This window comes from Myotis yumanensis, unplaced genomic scaffold (assembly GCF_028538775.1).
Source record: "Myotis yumanensis isolate MYYU_CA2020_CCGP unplaced genomic scaffold, mMyoYum1.0.hap1 SCAF_17, whole genome shotgun sequence".
Lineage (NCBI taxonomy): Eukaryota > Metazoa > Chordata > Mammalia > Chiroptera > Vespertilionidae > Myotis > Myotis yumanensis.
The window spans coordinates 8,875,152-8,894,015 of record NW_027223768.1 but is presented as its reverse complement, the minus strand read 5'-3'; the positions used below and the strand labels follow the sequence as shown (position 1 = coordinate 8,894,015).

The following is an 18,864-nucleotide window of genomic DNA, read 5'->3' as shown; positions in this document are numbered from 1 at the left end:
TGAGGAGGATCCTGCTATGCCCATTTCACAGGTGAGCCTGAGGAAGGGGCAGCACCGTAATTTTGTCAACTTCATCCCCTCGTTCTTGACTCGCCAAACACTCAGTAGGTCTACAGTACAGCAGGCTCGGTGAACACCCGTGCACGCCTGCGTGTCTGCTCAGAGTGGGGGTTAGCCCCCAGTACCTAGGACAGCGATTTCAAAAGCTAAACGGACACGAGGCCAATCCCACTTCATTGCACAAGCCTCGTGTCAAATGCAAAATGGACCCTGAGTCAGCAGCTCTGGCTGCAAAGCAACAAATTAACATGTTTTTTCAAATTTTCATTTCCATTCTTGGCAAAGCTGTGGATGACTGTCATCTATGAGAAGGACTTGGAAATGGGGAAACATTTCCACTGCAGAGAGAAACTCTCGTTTAAAATCAATTGTGAGAAATTAAGGTCATCAGCGGTAATGGAAGCAATAAAATGCAATTTGGTGGCGTGGTTACGCCCCACACCAGTTAAGTGCTCCGTAAGCTCGGCTTCTCACGCACCAGGGACTGAGCCACGGGCACTCGCAGCCCTGCACCCTGCCAGTCTCCCCAGCAAGGAAAAGTGGAGCCATCCACCGCTTACGTACCCCTGCCTGTGGGATTTCTTCGAATGACCGGAATAGTAAGAATATCCAGAATACGTGGACTCGGTATCCATAGCAATGGCCAGCTCGCTCTGGAGGAAGGAGCAGGTGTTGTTTCTCCGGCGAGGTAGAGAGCTTCACCAGCGGGGTTCCTGACACCTCAAAGGGCCTGGGAATCAAGGAGCCACTCGTCCACAGGAACAAATTCTGGGAAAAAGGGGAGAAAACAGCTATCAGCCTTCAAAGCCAACCTGCAGGGCCGGAGCGTAATGAGAGCAGCGCCTCCTCCTCCTCCTCCGGGGTCTCCATGCTCAGGCAGCAACAAGCTTCCCGGGCATCTGGGAGGGAGACAGGTAGGTGACAGTCAAGCCACGCCCCGGCCACAGCAGCAGGAAAACCAGAGGCAGGTGAGACCTGGCCCTCGGCCATTTCCCGGATACAGCCCAGCCCCCACAGGTTCAGGCTGGGGGAAGTGGCTTCCCATAGCCCTGACACGATACCCAGCCCCCACTGCCAGTTTGCTGGTTACAAAAACAATACCCAGGAAAAGTCACTTTAAAGGGATTTGCTCATAGTTTCCAAAGGCCAATCTAAAAGGGGAAAAAAGTTCTCAGTCACTTTAATCCAGGAACCCAAATTCCTGAGAATTTATCTTAGGGAACTAATTTCTTTTTTAAAGAAAAGTTGTAATTACTGCATTATCTGTAGTAGTAAAAAGCTAGAAACCATCTAAGTGCCCCAACACAGAGGAATAGGTTTATCCACCCAAAGAAATACCACAGAGCTGGTTACAATGATAATGATGAAGAATAGAGATGTTTATGATGACGTGGCTACTGTACAAAGCAGGCTACCGGGCTGTGGCGACCACCGAGTCCACACGGCAGTTACAACCCTATAAAACCACGCGGGTAGACACGGGGATGAGGAGCGACATCAGAGAAAGGGAGCAAGTGATTGATGAGTTGCAGGCTCCTCGCTCTTTTCCCACATTTGCATTAGATGCCGCTTGGCAATAAAAATAAATGAGAAACGTTTCCAAGTAAATTCCTGAGCCCCACACGCCAACTTCTAGAACACCCGGGATCTGAGAGTGGCGCCTCTCCCTTGCACCCATCACCCCAGAGCTGGGCTCCGCCCCACAGGGCTCCTCCTTCCAGGGCCCTGGAAGCTCACACTGCAAACAGCCAGTGAGAGAAGGGCCAGGAAACACAGAGGACCTGCAAATGCCATGCCCTTGTCCCTGGGGAGGGGGGAACAGGCCAGGCTCCTGGCCCCAGCAACCACCACCCCACCACCCTCAAAGGGCGAGCTCCTCCAGGGACCCATACCTCGCCTCCCTGGCCCTGGGTGCCGTGACTGGTCATTTCCATCCTCCTCCGCCATCAAGGGGCCAGGTGAGAAGAGGGAGACCCGGTTCTAGCAGACCTCTCTCCTGCCTAGTACAGCCTGGGATTGGCCATTGGCCTCGAGCGTGTTTCCTCAATTGTCCAACCAACCAGCCACCATCTTCCAGGGATTGATCTGAAGACGTAAGCAGATGCAGTATCCGGAGCCAGGTGCCAATCCAGGTCTCACTGGCTTATTAGCTGTGTGACCTCAATCATAGTACGAACCCTCTCTGCAGCTGCATCCGTAAAAGGTATATAACAGGGCTGCTGGGAAGAGGGAAGAGCTACACGTGTGAACGCTCCCAGCCATGGCTCCAAATACTGGACCAATGAAAGTCGTGACTCCCAGGATGCCTGTCCCGGGTCCAAAACCTGACGCCCTCCTGTCTTTCTCAGGAGAAGGAAAGCTGTGGGCAAGGAGCAGGCAGAGCAGTGCCCAGGCGGTCTTCCCCCCCGGAGGCTGGCCTGCAGTCAGGTGGCGCTGGGCTGGCATCTCAGCCCACCTGTGGCTAAGGAGCTGCCACCTGAGCAGGGCAGGCTCCCCGGGGAGCCTCAGGCCTCCTCGTCCCTTAAGGAGAAATCAGCAGCCTATTTTCTGGGATGACTGTGAATGTGAAAACAGATGACAAATGCGTAGGCATTTTGAAAAAAGGTTAGTTCTGCTCTCGGACCTACCCCCACTTTTCCTAGAAGACTTTGCCAGCCCGCTCATTGTTTATGCTCCCTCCTCTGCCTCCCACCATTTTCATGAGCAATTTCCACGGCTTTCAGCACCTCAGATTCTCACTCCTTTCTGCTCGGGGCTCTGCTGCGTGTAACCTGGCAGCCACCGGCATCGGGAGGTGGGCCAAGCTCCCAGGCCTGCCCTGAACCAGCCTCCTTCCCCGAAGGCCCTTCGCCCGGCTCTCCGCTGACCCGCGGGCTCCACCGCCGGCGCTTCGCCCAGAACCTGACTGCCGCTTCTCCGTCCAGAATGCACACCCACAATGCCTGCCCTTTCTCTGCCTTCCAAACCGGAATTCCTGATGGCCCTTTCCAGCCCAACTTCTAGCTTCACACCTGCTGCCAGGGGGCCTCAGGGGCAGGCGGCCCAGGCCCCGCAGACCCGGCTGGCCCCATCCAGGCTTCCTGGCCATGACTCCGAGGGGCACGCGCTCACCTCGCCGGGCTTGTTTCTCCCCTGTAACATGAGGCCATTTCATTCGATCACCTCCTCGGGCGGGCGGTTGTGAGCCTCCACGGAGACTCCCTCCGCGACGCCTCTGGCACCTGGTAACGCACGTGTCCTCTTCCCCCTCTGCCAGTGGACGCCATTCTTCATCCTCATTAAAAATCCTGGCCGTCCATTAGAGCAACTCCAGGCACGTCCCGCCGGGGAAATCGTATGTTTCTCTCTCTCCCTCTCCCTTCTGCTCTCTTTGGGAAAAGGCTGTACCCAACCTACCAGCCGCCCTTGTCCCGTTTCTCTCCCACAATTCCAGCCTGTACCTATCACAGGGGGGTCTGCAGGTGCTGCCACTCCCCCGACTGTCACCGCGATCCTTTCCACTGAAGAGCTCTTAGCCGGCCAGCGACTGCGATGAGCCTAACGAAGGTCACGTCCCTGTCCTCCTTTCCCCAGATCTTAGCCTATCTACCCACTCACCACCGCCAATTCATTAAGCAGCCAAGAGACCCACTGGCAAGCCCAGGGCACAGCCACGCCAACGCACACAGCACAGCGTCACCATCAGTGCGATGCACTGACACTGCTCCTCTGTGCGCCCTCCCCTCGCCCCGTCAGGTTATCCCTCAAGACGCAAACTCGCCTTCTTCCCCAGCCGTGGACTTACTCCAACAGGAGATCCTTGAGACGAGAGCTATTGTTTACCCCAGGACACTGAACACAGAGGTACCAGCAAGAACCGCCCCCAATGCTCTGTTCCCACGCAGGTGCTCTGCTGCACCCGGGAGTCTCATCCATCACCCTCACAACGCGCTCCGCTGTCCAGGCCGACCCTTTCCCCTTTCCTCCGTCAGGGCGATGTAATCATCCTACCTCCCACCCCTGTAACTCCACCCCGTGCCATTTCCATCCTCCCCCCCTTATCCCTCACACCCTCCATCACCAAGTGCTCTGGTCCTCCAGGACCTTTCCCTCCACCCCCTCCCGTTCTCAGCCGCCCACTTCCTCCAGGGCTAACCTATTATGGAGCCTGCAGTCTCCTCACTGAGCCCAGTCTTTACAGAGCCCAGGCCCCTTCCTCTGCATCAGACTGTTCCCATCATCACTATGAACTCCTGTCCGAGACCTAAGGGGGATTAAGAAGCAGCAACAGGCAGCCCCGTGACAAAAATCCAGAGTGAACTCATCTTAACAGCCAATGTTTAGAGCTTCAGTAGACAGCAGTCCCCCCTTATCCACAGGGGACACATTCCAAGACCCCCAGCGGATGCCTGAAACCGCGGATAGTACTGAATCCTGTATATACTTCGTTTTTTGCTATACACACATACCTATGAGAAAGTTTAATTTATAAATTAGGCACAATAAAGAGACTAACAACAATAATAATTAAGTGGAACAATTGTAACAATATACTATAATATAAGTATTTGAATGTGGTCTCTCTCTCCCAAGGTATCTCAGAGCACTGTGCTCCTCCTTCTTCTTGTGAGGCCGTGAGATGACACAATGCCCAGGTGATGAGAGGAAGTGGGGTGAATGAGATGCTATTAAGTAAAACAATGGTGCTGAGCTACCTCGAGGTGGATCTGATAACCTAGGCCACCACTAAGTGGCTAAGGCAGGTAGATCTACGGTGTGGATCCTGGACAACAGGACGATTCACCTCTCAGGCGGGATGGAGAGAGATCTCACCACACTACTCGGAATGGCGTGCAATCTAAAACTTATGACTGGTTTATTTCTGGAATGTTCCATGTAATATTTTCAGACAGCGGTTAACCGCGGATAACGGGAACCCTGGAAAGCGATACTGTGGGTCAGGAGGGACTACGGTGTCCTGAGGCGTATCACGCAATGACAATATTTACAAGATACTAGTAGTTTCCTTGTATGTACAAGAAATGAGCAGAGCTCAGATAAGGCCAGCGGGCTGCCTTATCAGGAAGGTAATGAAGTGAAAGAGAAGGAACCAGATTCCCAGGGTGATAGCCCACAGGCCGCTGCGTGGCCGGCGGGGATGGTGTCACGTACAGGCGCTAACAGGGATCCTGGCCCAGCGTGACCTTTCACATCACAGGCAGATGTCACTTCCTGTAAGCCCCTCCCGGTCTAGCCCGGGCCCTTTCGCAGCAGCCTGTACTTTTGTTTTATCACAACATCCAGTTCTCCATCTGAGCGGGTACCTTCTGCAGGGACGGTCAGCTCCGGAGGGCAGCGGCCACCTTCGTCACCCCCTCTCCAGCCCCGAGGACCTAACAGGCATGCGGTGCGCGCTGAGTGAAGACTGGCCGTCCTCAGGAGGTGAAGGCCACGCATCGACTGTGCAAGACAGTGTAGAGATCGATCGCCTTACATCCCCGTTTTCTGGAGGAGGGAAAGGTGCAGGGTTCGATTCGGCGGTGATGACAACTACCTGGAGCGGCGCTGCCTGCTGCTCACACACCTGTCACACTCAGACCCACCCTGGCCCGCCGCCTCCCCCGCCCGCCTGTCAATATCCCCGCCTGCTGCAGGCACCGCAGGAGGCAGACACCGGGACAGGGCAGGGCTGGCACACCACGTCCACGGAGGCACGGAGAAAAGCGAAGTGAAGACTGGTGGTCGAAGGGAATCTTCCCCAAAAGTCATGTTCACGCACATAAACTATACCTACTCCTTATATGGAGAGTGCAGAGCCATCGGAGGGAAATGGCATGTTGCGGTAAGGGCTGCAGTAAACAGAAGCTGACCTTCATGGAAAGGAAATTATAGAAACATCCACAGCTCTGCCTGGAGTTGTTAGGTAATTAAGGCACTGGCTTGCAGGGGAGAAGGTTCCCTTACAAGGGGTACAGTGACACACACTGAATTTAAAGGGCTGTGGCCCTCACTCCCCTCCTGCAGTGGGTGTATTTCTAAGGGAAACAGTTTCTGTGGACATTACTTTAAATATTTAATTTTCATCATATATAGCATTTTAAAGGGTTCATTGTTATTCTTGCTATGTTCTTTTACTTTATTTGTATTGTTGACACTCTTACAGATGTCCCCCACCCCACCCCTTTGCCCACCTCCACCCAACCCTCTCCTCCCATTCCCCTTTTCCTATGTTTAGAAGCTAACATTCTTCTCAATGTTGTGGACCTCCAGGGGAAAATGACAATTTAAATCACTTTGTTTGGAGTCAACTTTTCTTCTACAGAAGAGAAGCAGTGAGCGCAGGCTCTGGGGTTCGACTGTCACTGTTCACATCCCGGTCCCGGCACTTAGCAGCTGTGTGATCTCAGATCAAGTTGCTTAACCTCTCTGTGCCTGTCTTCCTACCTGTAATGAGGGGATTCTATTTTACTGACCTTAAAGGCTCATGGTGGCTATTAAGTGAGATGATTCGTATAATTTAAAACGGTGCCTGGCATGCGGAAAGCACCCACAGCTGTTAGGGCATTCTTCTCCTTCTTCCTCAGGAAAGTGAAATTCTCTCCGTTACAATCCCTTTGCATGGCATAGGACTTGAGTATCATTGTCGTTGAACTTACGTACCTTTGGGGGTCTATAATAGTCTATCCTTAATGAATACCATTAACTGTAGCTAAGTAACGTAACGATTTCCATTCTGTTCCTTGCGGGCCTCCTTTCACTGTTCCCAGGTTGGAAGTGAATTATCGCGGAGATCAGAGAAGACTGGACGTGTTTTACAGGGTTTACTCGGAGGACCCCGGGGCTGTAAGGGAGGGTGTGGAGAACTATGGCAAGGTCCGAAAAACATTTTGCTGAACGTGTGGTCTGTAGACCGTAAGACATCCAGGTCACTGATGGAGGGGTCAGAGGGTGTGTGGCACTTATGAACAAATCTCATGATTCTTTTGTTACAACAGAACTTCTTATAAGTGAACGAGAGGCCCGGTGCACAAAATTTGTGCACAGGTAGGGTCCCTACGCCTGGCCGGTGATCAGGGCCAATCAGGTTCCCTGCCCCCCTGCCTCCTCCTTCCCTCGCTCCCTTAGCACCCCGCCAGCTCACCAGCACCCCGCCCTGTCCCCCCTCCTCCCCCCCCCCCCCCCCCGCCCTACTCCCGCTGCTGGTTGCCTGCCATGTTCTGCGCCGGCCCCTGGTGGTCAGCACACATCAGAGCGAGCAATCGAACTCCCAGTCTCCCAAACTCCCGAGTGGACACTTTGCATATTAGCCTTTGCTATAGATAAATAGATAGATAGATGATAGATAGATAGATAGATAGATAGACAGAGATATAGATATAGATATAGATATAGATATAGATATAGATATAGATATAGATATATGATTCTGGGCCACCATTCACAAGGAAAGAAACGTCAACCCCATTTTACCTGTCTTGCCAATGACTTCAGCTCACCTTCCCAGAATAACTGCTTGGCTTGAGTCACTACTGAGCTCTAAAACACCCCAGCAGCTCAGGACAGATTTCTGAGGAGTTGCGAATAGTTCACGTGTCTGGGGTTCGATGGTATATATTTGTTTTCAAGACAGAGACTTGACATTCAGCAAAATAGATCTCACAGGACTACCTCCTCTGAAAACCCCATGGCGCCGGGTCCAATGCCTGCTCTCCAATAAGGGGGATGCAGGACAGCGATGGAGACCGACAGCAGAACACACATGCACCCTTTCATCAGGCTTCAGCCAGACCGAAGGCCCTTGGAGAAGCACGGACCAGCCCCAAGTCCACCTAATCCTGTCTTGTCCCCCTTCTGGAAAATAGCCTGGCACGACGCCCAGATCACTTGCCCATACCCAGCAGGTCCCATAACCACAGCTAGTTCCCTTTACAGATCGAGGACGTGTGAGGGACTGTTTCAAGTCATTTGCACGTAATATCTCACTTAATTCTCAGACCAAACCTTCTAAGGGAGGTAAAATGTTCATTTCACATTACAGTTAAGGATACCAAGGTCACACAAGTGGAGTCGAATTCCAGAACCTGTGCTCTGAGCTATGGAAGAATGTATAGCTGTGCAGCAATTACCAGAACTATTTACTTACACAGAGGAGGGTGGGCAACGATCGTAAACGGTCCCCACTCAACACGTAAGCCATAAAGAATGCTGCAATTTCAACTCCTACTCACAGGTTCAGCGTCCCAGGCACTGGCGGGGGGGGGGGGGGGGGGGGGGGGGGAGTCCAGGAGAAAAGAAAGGAGCTCACAGCCCAAAGGTGGAAACTGCGTACGAAAATACAATGTGATAAGGGCCATGCAACCCAAATGCGGCTGAGGCCTGGGCTAACCAGCAGTGTATGTGTCTGTGTGAGGGAGAATGCCCTCCGCACTCGGGGCCTGCTTACTCCTCAGCAGAGCAGGGCCACCAGGAACTGTTGCCAGGTAAGAAAACCCCCCCTTTACGGTTTCGGCTGGTCACTCAAACACATCACAGTAAAAAGCGGCTGCCCGGCAAGCAGTCCTTACCAACGGGCGGTTGGCAAAGTTCTCATCCCATGTTATTCACAAGGTGAGTTGCAACCAAGTCGCACAGCCAACACTGTGAATGAAAATGTCACACTAATTATACTTAGACACCAGCGTTTGGGAAATGCTACCTGCTCACGGATAGGTGAAAAGTGTTAGTTCTTTGAACTCCAGACTCAACCAGTTTCCTCCCACAAATCAAAGCCCCAACGATATCACATTGATTTAATTTGACTCTAAGAACTCTAATTAGTGGTTCCATAAAATGACTAATTACACCTCCCTGCACGCAGACAGTGGCTGCCCTCTCGCTCCGAGGGCCTGGGAGCTGTGTAATCAAACGACCCACTGAAGGCGAATGCTCATTAGCGTTGTGGATGGGCGACCCAAGTTATAATATTTCCAGCAGCCCTGTAAAACTTACACACATACAGCTGAACACGCCAGCTCCTTTACAGCCGGCTAGGCTAGCTTTTGGAATACGTGTCTAAAAAATGCACTCATTTCCAACCACAGCCCCTGGGGAAAAAAAGAAGGGTTAACAAAACGCCAAGTGCCAGCCACACCATCGCCATCACAAAGCGCCCTGGCGTCTCTTAACGAGCAGAAGAAAGAGCTCACGACACCTTCGCGGCGCGAGCAGATACCTGGTTGGAAGATGTGAAAACGGAGCCACAGATTTCTGGGCTCCGAGTCTCCCTCCCAGCTCATCTCCGGCCGCCAGGCCGCGGCTCCGCCCCACTCCTGCCTCCGCCACCGACGCGTTTAAATTTTCATAAACTTCACACTCCCCTGGGCGCGCGGCTGGGGGCAGTTCAAAGGCTGCAGTTGGGAAGGAGGTCCGGCCCCGGCGAAGCGGCCCGGGCGCAGGGAGATGTCCTCCAAGCGGGTCCCCCGGCAGCGGTTTGCCGGCGCCTTCAGCTCCACCCCGGCGTTTTTGAAAGTAAACTCCTACCTGCCTGTTGCGCTCGGCGATGCGCCACCGGACTCGTCCCCCGGCCTCGGACTCGCCCCCCCTCCCCGCCTCGGCCTCCGGGGCGGCTCAGATTTGGAAGCGGGGTGTGAACACAAGCCAGCTCTGTGCCGGCTTCTGGCCCCGGGCCGGGCGGTTACCGGGTCGAGCCCGCGGCGGGGTGGGGACCAGGGTGCGCGCCCGGCCCCCGGCTCCCGGCCCGCACGGCGGATGCGGCCGCCCGGTGCCTCCAGGATCGCCCGGCCATTCCCTGCTGGCCGCCGGAACGCGCACCCCGAGGGGCACCCCAAAGTGCAGCCAGGGGAGAAGGGGCGTCCGAGGCGCGAGGAGGGAATGCCGGGACCCAAGGAAGTGGGGTGCGGCGGGAGCGCGAGGCAGCGGCAGGAGGGGAGCACCCCGCGGGGAGGCGGGAGGAGTGTGGTCCCGGGAAGCACGCTCGGGGTGCGGTCCGCAGGAGGGCGGCGGGGGAGAGCGGCGAGCCGGGCTGCGCCCCGCGGCCGGGGTGCGGGATCGCGCTGGGGGCGCTCCCCGCCGCAGCTCTGCGCCCGCGCCCGCCGCCCCGCCCCGCGCCGGCCTCCGGCCACACTCACCTCGGCGCCGGCGTGCGGGCTCCGCGGCCGCGGTCTCGGCTCGCAGCGGCCCCGGCTCTGCGGCCTGCGCTGGGCTCCTGTGGAGGCAGAGCCGCCGCTGCCGCCGCTTTCCGCTTCCTGTCCCGGCGCCGCCCCGCAGCCGAGCCCAGCCCCGCGAGCCCGGCGCGGCCGCTAGCCAAGAGCAGCGAGCGCGGCCTCCCGCCCGGCCCACCTGCCGCCGAGGGCGGGGCCCGCGGGGCTCCCCTCCCTCCGCTCACTCCCCGCATCGGACACACTCACACACGCGCACTCATAGGCACACAGACCCGGAGACTGATTCCCCCAACTGCACATACTCACACATGGCCAGGCACTGACCCCACCCAGCACCCCAACATGCTTGCACCCTTAAACTCACACACACACACACACACACACACACATATACATGGCCAGACACTGACCCCACCCAGCACCCCAACATGCTTGCACCCTTAAACACTCACACTCACACACTCACATACACACATTGGCCAGGAACTGACCCCATCCAACACCCCAACATGCTTGCACCCTTAAACTCACGCACACACTCACTCATACATACACACATGGCCAGGAACTGACCCCACCCAGCATCCCAACATACTTGCACCCTCAAGTTCACACACGCACATATTCACAACCGTGCACAAAATCCAAGCCCATTTGCCCTCACTGGATCTCAAACACACATAGTCACCCCCTCCCCCCTCAGGGATTAACCCCCCAAACACACACACACTAGCCTGCCACCAGGCTTTACTACTGAGCTTTAAAAACATGTGTCCTTCCTGGCTCTCCTGGCTCAGTGGTTGTGCATTGACCTATGAACCTAGGAGGTTCAGGTTTGATTCCTGGTCATGGCATATGCCCAAGTTGCAGGCTTGATCCCCAGTGTGGGCAGCCAATCAATGATTCTTCCTCATCACTGATGTTTCTCTCTCTCCCTCTCCCTTCCTCTCTGAAATCAAAAATATATATATATTTTTAAAAATGTGTCTCTTTTGCCCAGTTGGCATGGCTCAGTGGCTGAGCAACAATCTATGAGCCAGGAGGTCACGGTTCGATTCCTGGTCAGGGCACATGCCCAGGTTGCGGGCTTGATCCCCAAGGTGGGGCGAGCAGGAGGCAGCCCATCAATGATTCTCTCATCATTGTTAGCTGTGTCTCTCTCTGTCCTTCTTCCTTCTTCTATAAAAATAAAATTAAAAAAAATAAAAATGTGTCTCTTTCGTCTTTAAAATGTAGACCCTTCAAAGTTACAGGAGGCAGGGATTTCCAATTCCAGTTATGCTTCTGAATTGCCCCACATGATCTAAGGGCCTCGCTGGATTGTCACGGAAAGCGATTCTAACCCACTTCCCATAAGTTTCGCTGCCTCCCCATGAGGTGCTTTCGTGGGAAAGAGGGGTAGTGTAAAGTAAACTCAATTTTAAGATATAAATTCCCCTTTCAATGCCACCTACTGTTCGTTTATATCTGACAATCTCAGGTATTCAAATTGAGAAAGTAGAAGTTGGAAAACTTCCCAGGAACTGAGCGGTGGGCTGTGTAACCAACCGGGAGTCCTGCCTGGACCCCATTATCCGGGACAAAGTGGGTCAGCCTCATTCAGCTCTAGCCCAAAGTCAAGTTTTCCAGCTTAATCATACCCAAGAAGAAAGGTAACATTTATTTGTCTCACATCTGTTTTTTGTTTTGTTTTTTTCCAAACTCCATCAGGGAAGTGGGGTACTCCCCATTGGCTGTTCTCAAGATGGCAGCATGGCTGTCCTTTCCACACATTCATGGGTGTATTTCTCTCATCCCGCCTGTTCTCACGGCTTTCCCAAACCCAGAATGCTACCCACTAAAATTCTCCGGGGCCACCCAGATCCAGCTCAAATGCCATCTCTCGCCCAAGGCCGTCTCCGGTTCTCCCAACCCCATAGCACTGTTTCTACAGCGTAGTTGCTTTAAAATGTACTTAGCAAATGAATGAATGACTAAAATACCACTTGCTCTGGGGAAATTAATAATCTAACCAGGGAACAACCTAATCAAAAAGTCATGACATAGGCACATTAGAAATAGTTAACAACAAAAGAGAACATATACAATGGCAAGGGCTCTGAAGGCACACCGTAAAGAAACCATCTACCCAGCCTCAAGAATTCAGAATAAATACACCTGAAAAAAAAACACACACACAAAAAAACAAGAGTTAAGGGAGAAAGGGCTCTGACCAACAACACAGATTGTTCTGGAATCCATGCTTCGAGGCGGATAGACTGTACCCATAAAAGAACACCTGGTGCCCTCACTTAGGTACCGTTTCCATCTCATTTACAAACATTTCTAATAAGCATCATCTGATTCCCAAACCCAGGCTAGACTAGAAACACATTAAAAAAGAGCAGGGGGTGAGTTCCGGAGACCCAGGACCTGCCAAGGGGGCATCGTGAGGACGAATTCCTTTTCCCTGTGATTCCTCTGGGCACCCTGGGACATCACAGAGTAACAGTGTCCCTAGTGGCCACCCTGAGTTATAATGGTCGGACAGAGAGTCTGTATACGGCACTCTATTTAAGAAGACGGGGAAGTTGGGAAAATATACTAGAAAAATTGTCATCCCCAATCGTTGCAATGTTAGAAAGTGCCGGTTCTTTAAAGGGCCATTTCCTGCCAAGTCTACACATGTGTAATATCTTCTTACAGGTGAATACTTCCAGTGATGAGGTATTAAAATATGGGTTATTAGTGCCCAAGGGGCGAGTCACAAGTCAGAGCCAACTTGTCCTCACCTTGAGGAAAGAAAGAGGCGGACTAGGCATCAGGGAAGGACTGTGGCTGGAGCAGGGAGTGGCTTATCTCAAGTGCTTAATAAGTAGGAGTTGAATACATGGGTAAATGGCATTTGTTTGAAGTCTGGGCAGGGGTGTGGAGAGCACAGTGTCTGGGATCCAGTCAAGGGCAGTGGGCAGAGCAGTGAACTCCAGGTAAGGGCTCATGCTGAGACATAGTGGATTCCAAATCCAGTGGCTGATTAGTAGAGACCTTAGAATTCAACACTCAGGTTAGAACTGTTTAAAACAGGCTGGTAACACGATAAAGTATTCATTCATCTATCCATTCACTCAGAAGCTTATGTGTAGTCCCTATTACAAGTTGGGTGATGTATTAGCTACCAGGGATACAAAGCTAGACAATGGAAGAGTGATCAGTGATTCAACAATTGATTCAACAAATATTCACTGAGCACTTACTATATGCCGGTCACTATTCAAGGCTCTAGGGATCCATCGAAACAGACAATGTTTCTGCCCTCATGGAGTTTATATTCTAGTGGGGAGAGATGGACAAACAGACAACATGCATAGGGGTAACGTGCTAAGAGAAAACAGGGCAGGATAGGAGGCCGGGGGCTGGGGGCAGGGGAGGAGGTGGGGGTGCCCTCCCCCTCCTAGAGGAGCTCAGGCTGATGTGAGACTGTTACTTAAACAAAGCCTTGACATTGGATACCGGAGTGTGACAGACCAGAGGCTGCTGGGAAGGTGGAGCAAAGGGAGGCGGGCCCTCAGCCTGCAGAAGCAGCCTGGCTTCCCCGGCCCTGACCTGTGAGCAGAACGTGAAGGATGAGTATCTGGCAGATAAAGAGGGAGGAACATCCTGGGCAGAGGCACAGGCATGTGACGGAGCATGTGCGGGAAGCCGTATCGGATGGTGTGCGGTGCTGATGAGCTGCGGAGAGGGGGTGGGGTGACCGGAGGCTGCCTAGTGCGCAGGTCTGAGGCATGAGGCATGAGATGCCACTGGAGAAGGACAGGAAGGCAGGCAGTTGGAGCAGCAGGATTTCTCAGGCCACCTGCTGGCAGTTTGGCGTGGGGACAGCGTAAGGGAGGAAGCAGGGCGAGGATGGGTGGGGAGGGTGGGCACCACCTGGAAGCGAGGGGCCGACGCCAGAGCTCAGGGAGCCTTCTATGGTGGGCTTAGATGTCTGGCTTTTTCTGGTAGGCAATGGGGAGCCACTGAAGAACCTTTATGAAGGTGAGGAGCTCATGGGGACTGGGGAGTGGCTTTGTGAGCCAAGGATGGAGTCAGGAAGACCAAATAGAAGACGAGTGAGACAGAGGAACCTGAACTGACGAATGGCCTTGAGCTACTGCAGCCTATGTAGCCACAGGCCAGTCTCAGTGACATGTGGGGAACCAGGAAGAAGAGGAAGTTCAAGGGGAAAAGGTGAGTTCAGTTCTAGCTTGTCGAGTGTCCGTACCTTTGGGACGTGCAGGGGCAAACATAACAGATCACATTTATTGTACACCAGGCACTGTGCTGAGTATCTTCCAGGTCTTATTCATTCCTCACTATAGCCCCTGTTGTAGGCATTAGACCACCTACAGTTTACAGAGAAGGAAGCTTGGGCACGGACAGGCTATCACACAGCTGCTAGTGGGTGGGGAGGCCAGGCTTTGAGCCAGGCTGGCCGCGCATAGATTCCCATCTCTAATCTTTCAGCCAGACTTTCAGCTCTGTGCAGTGTGGGTTTAGAACTGGGGAGGAGATAGGCTACGGACAATGAACATTGTTTCAGGAGGTGACAGGTCATTGATGATACCGCAGGGAGGAGAGCAAGAGGTGGGTAGAGAATGCAGACTGTGCAGCAAGGAGATAGGATAGGGACGTGCAGGGGTGAAACAAGTGTCACTGTTGTTTTGTTTCGACGTAGGCTTAAGCCTGTTTATAGACCAGGGAAAAGAAATTTTAAATCTCAGAATTTAAGAAAGAAGGGGACAGGGGGAAGGACTAACCTTGCATAGGTGGAGACAGGAGAGCAAACAGGTCAAGGGCATGTTAGTATTCTCCATGAAGTAGGAGGGAAGAGGTGTGTCTGGTGGCCTTCTGGGGCCCTTTGACAAGCTGATTGTCACTGGGATGGAAACCACAGAAAAAATACACACATTCCCATTTTTTTCCCCCCAAACGATTTGGATGGTCTCACAGTTCCTGGGGGCCTTTGTGAGACACCAGTGTTCTCTAAAGTCTCTTCTACCTGGCCAGCATGGCTCAGTGGTTGAGCTTCGACCCATGAACCAGGAGCTCACGGTTCAATTCCCAGTCAGGACACATGTCTGGGTTGCAGGCTTGATCCGTGATTCTCTCTCATCATTGATGTTTCTTACTCTCCCTCTCCCTTCTCTGAAATCAATAAAAAAAATATATATATATATATATATATATATTTTAAAGTCTCTTCTGTGTCTAAGAATTATCTTCAATGCGTTGAGTTTGAGGTGAGGGTGGGATGTCCAAGTGGAAACTTGAAAAAGCAGCTGAAGTGGTGTAATTTTCTATTGACTGACTTTGATGGGCTCAGGAGTCTAGTCTGTGGACCAGAGCAGATGTGCTCTGTGTAAAGCCACAGGCCCCCGAGGCCCTTAGCGAGCAGCCGTGGCCATAACCCCGTGCACTAACCCCACGGTGGGCCGGGCCCGGTGAGCATGCTGCTGGCAGGTCTGGGCAGGCCGGCTCACGCCCAGGCTATCTTTACCTTGGGGGCTGGGAGGGGACGCAGGCGGAGCTCAGGTCTCAGAAGCAGGATCCTCCCAGGCCCAGTCAACCCTGCACTTGTGCAGCCTGGTTATCAGGGAAAAGGATACGAGCCAGGGCAGACGGCCTGCTGGAGATGCCAGCCCGTGCACATGGCCTTGGGCCTCTGGGTGTTCCCAAGGCGGCCCCACTTGCCTGGGCGGTGCCAAGGATCACACTCACGCCGATCTCGGGCAGGGCTGGGCTAGTTAATCACACCTTCTGGGGCCCGGAAGTTTCTTTAATGTTGTTTTTAATCTATGGAGACGTCATCCGCAATGCATTACCTATTTATGAGAAACACTTGAATAACACCCCACATCTCGCGTTAAGCTGATTCCCTGGACTGACACCAGGTGGCGTTAGGTCCTGAGGGTGAACCGGCCTCCGGCACTGGAGGCCTGGCTCTGACTCCTCCTGGCTGTGATGTGGAGCAGACACAGGCATAAAAGGAAGATACACCCCCCACCCCCTCCCCCAGTCACAGGTTCCCTGGGTTCTGCAGAAGGTGGGGAGGTGGGGAGGGGCAGGACTGGGCATAGGATAACACCATTCATCCACCCCGGTGCTCAGGGTTGTATTAATCATGCCTTTTGATTTTCTGCATTTCAATTCCTTTGGGTAAACACCAAGGAACACGGTTGCCGGGTCACAGAGTAACAGTATGTTTAGTTTTGTAAGAAACCTCAGCCTGCCTTCCAAAGTGTCTGCCCCGTGTTCAAGGATGCACCCCCTCCCAGCCCAGCAGTCTTCAGGATATCAGCATGGGAATCTGGACCCACGAGCTCTCCCGCGCCCCCTAGGGGCAGAGGGTGGTACTTCTCCCTTTCTACAGCAGCCCTGGCTCTGCCTGTGTCCTGGGAGAGGCTTCCCCATCTTCTCTCAAGGAAGATGGGCTCCACTTCCCCTCCTCTCCCAGGGCCACGGATCTAGAGGGTTCACTCTCTCCCCCTCGATGGCTTAGCGCTCTTGCTTCTCAGGAGAAAAGGGCTTTGTGCCTGTCCCCTCAGCCATCCATCACCTCCCTCCCTTCTTCTCAAGTCACAGGGAAGACGCCCATCACCCTGCTGCCCCGTCCCAGTCTTTCCTGCGAGCACGCAGCACAGGCTGGTGAAGAAGCTCGACACCCTCCTTGTGCCCAGGGACCCGCTACTCCAGTGACAGGCTGACCCCTCAGCCTCAGAGACGTAGCTAACATTTCTGTATACGTCTCCTTGCTTGGCCTCTGGCCACCACCCCGCTCTCCCATGCTCTGCCCGGGAGGGAGGACTGCCTTGCCTCTGTGGGCCGGTCTCTCCTTGGAGTTGGGTGACTTGGCTGCCTGGTGAGCTCAGCTCTCTCCCAGGCCCCCCACAAGTTAGAACTCGGTGGCTTATCCAGCTCTTCCTCATTGTCAGGTGGGAACGGCAGTCTTCACCCCAAGACAAAGCCTCATCCTCTTGGCCCCGGATTTTCCTCTGTGGCCAGGAGGGGTGAGCTTCCCACCTACACCCAGGAAACGATGCTCTCGGCGAGGTCCTGTTCGCCCATTGGCCAGCAGCGCCGGGACTCCCCTGCCACCAAACGGCGTGAGGACTTCATGGGTAAAGGAGGGGAGGCGGCGTGTGGACTGGGAAGGGGACAACCTGCTGAACTACATGCTATGCTTGTGGGTCCACCCCAGTAGGCCCATCACCTCCCCCCCCCACCGCCCCCCCCCCCCCCCCCCCCCCGTGTCAACACAGCATTCTAGAAGAAGTGGGCGATGAGGCAGGGAAGCAAGGGGTCCAGGAGAGAGAGGGCGCAGAGGTATCCAAATCAGGTAGTAAAGGTAGTAAAACGAGTCAATTTTGCAACCTGCGTCTTTAATGGGATCGCTCGGCTGAGGTGGTAATCTTCCCCCCTTGGTTGAGGGCAGGTGCACAAGTAAGTACTGAAATAATGAAACAGTAGCTGTGGAATTCCTTCCAGTGGGGTTGTATGCGCAGGATTTGTAACCAGCCTCAGACTCACCCTGCTGCGTTGTAGCTGCTTTCCTGTACTTACGCTGTGTGAACAGGGTAAGAGAACCTGAAACGCCGCATTTACAAGATTGATTTAGTAATTGACGAAAGGAGTATCATTGCGGAGAATAATGTCGCCTGTTAAGCCTGCCACGACAGGAGTTGCTTGGAAGGATCCGATATATTAAATTTGTAATTGTGCTTTCAAATGTCTCAGGAAATAGGATTAATTACAAAAAATCAGGGGAGTAAATGTTTAAGGATTTAACCTGTAAAAATTAATTAGTTTAACGTTGATCACAGAGCCGGGGAGAACCACATTTTAAAGATCTTTTGAGTTGTAAATTTTGAGCTGTTAAACCAGTCGAACAAGCTGGTTTGTAAGTTGAACTTGAAGCCAAATTTAAAATAAACTAGGCTTTAAAAAGTAAGGCTTTAATACATTGCATATTACATTTGAAAAGCACACAATGAACTATAATCAGTGTTTTCCAGGTACAAAAGCCTCCTTTCACCATATGAAAAAAAAGAAGAGAGAAAAAAAAAACCCACAAAAAACCCACACCTCATCCACCTCTGCTTGGTCGCTTCAGGTCCTGTCCGACTTGCTTTTTTATTGCTTGTATTACTTTCTGCCAAACTAATGAGCAAAAAATGATGCTTTGTTATGGCTTTGATTTCTGTTTCTATGACTACCGCCAGGCCGAGCATCTTTTCATGTTGGATCGGACATTTATGGTGCTCTCGCAATTTCTGCTGAAACAGGAGGTTGATGAACACGACCGGAGGTCGAAGAGCAGCACGGGGCCCATCCCCGAGGGGCGTGCTGGGGCAGCCACACTCCCAGGGGCTTCTCACCCACCCACCTCGGGCCTATGAGAGAGAGCAGCGAGCCAGCAAGGAAGGAAGGAGACCCTGAGAGGGATGGTGGAGGGAGAAAGCTAGTTTCTCCTCCTCTCCCCCACACTGGGGAGGGGGTCCTCTTACCCTCAAGCCAAATGTGAGGAGCCTGAAGAATGCTGCCTCTTAGAAGTGGGGAAGTCCTTGACTTGCAAATAGGATTGACTGGCATTTTCCCACCTGGCCAGCTCTTTACTAGGGGGGGGCGGCGGGGGTTGGAGGGGAAGAGA

The 18,864-nt window shown here is 53.2% G+C and overlaps 1 protein-coding gene across 2 annotated transcripts in view; it reads right to left on the bottom strand.

The window, feature by feature from the left end:
• The window catches only part of VANGL1 (VANGL planar cell polarity protein 1), a 43,972-nt gene extending 33,726 nt beyond the window's left edge, over window positions 1-10,246 (bottom strand). The window contains exons 1-2 of one of the 2 annotated variants that reach the window (XM_070396291.1): window positions 10,167-10,246; window positions 625-828 (exon numbers count right to left, since the gene is read on the bottom strand). In XM_070396291.1, the coding sequence (XP_070252392.1) occupies window positions 625-695 (71 nt within the window). In that variant the 5' untranslated portion in view covers window positions 696-828; window positions 10,167-10,246. Of the gene's footprint in view, window positions 1-624; window positions 829-9,558; window positions 9,590-10,166 lie in introns of those variants that run through there. The other variant, XM_070396292.1, reaches the window with a different exon arrangement.
• Between the last annotated feature and the right edge of the window lie 8,618 nt (window positions 10,247-18,864).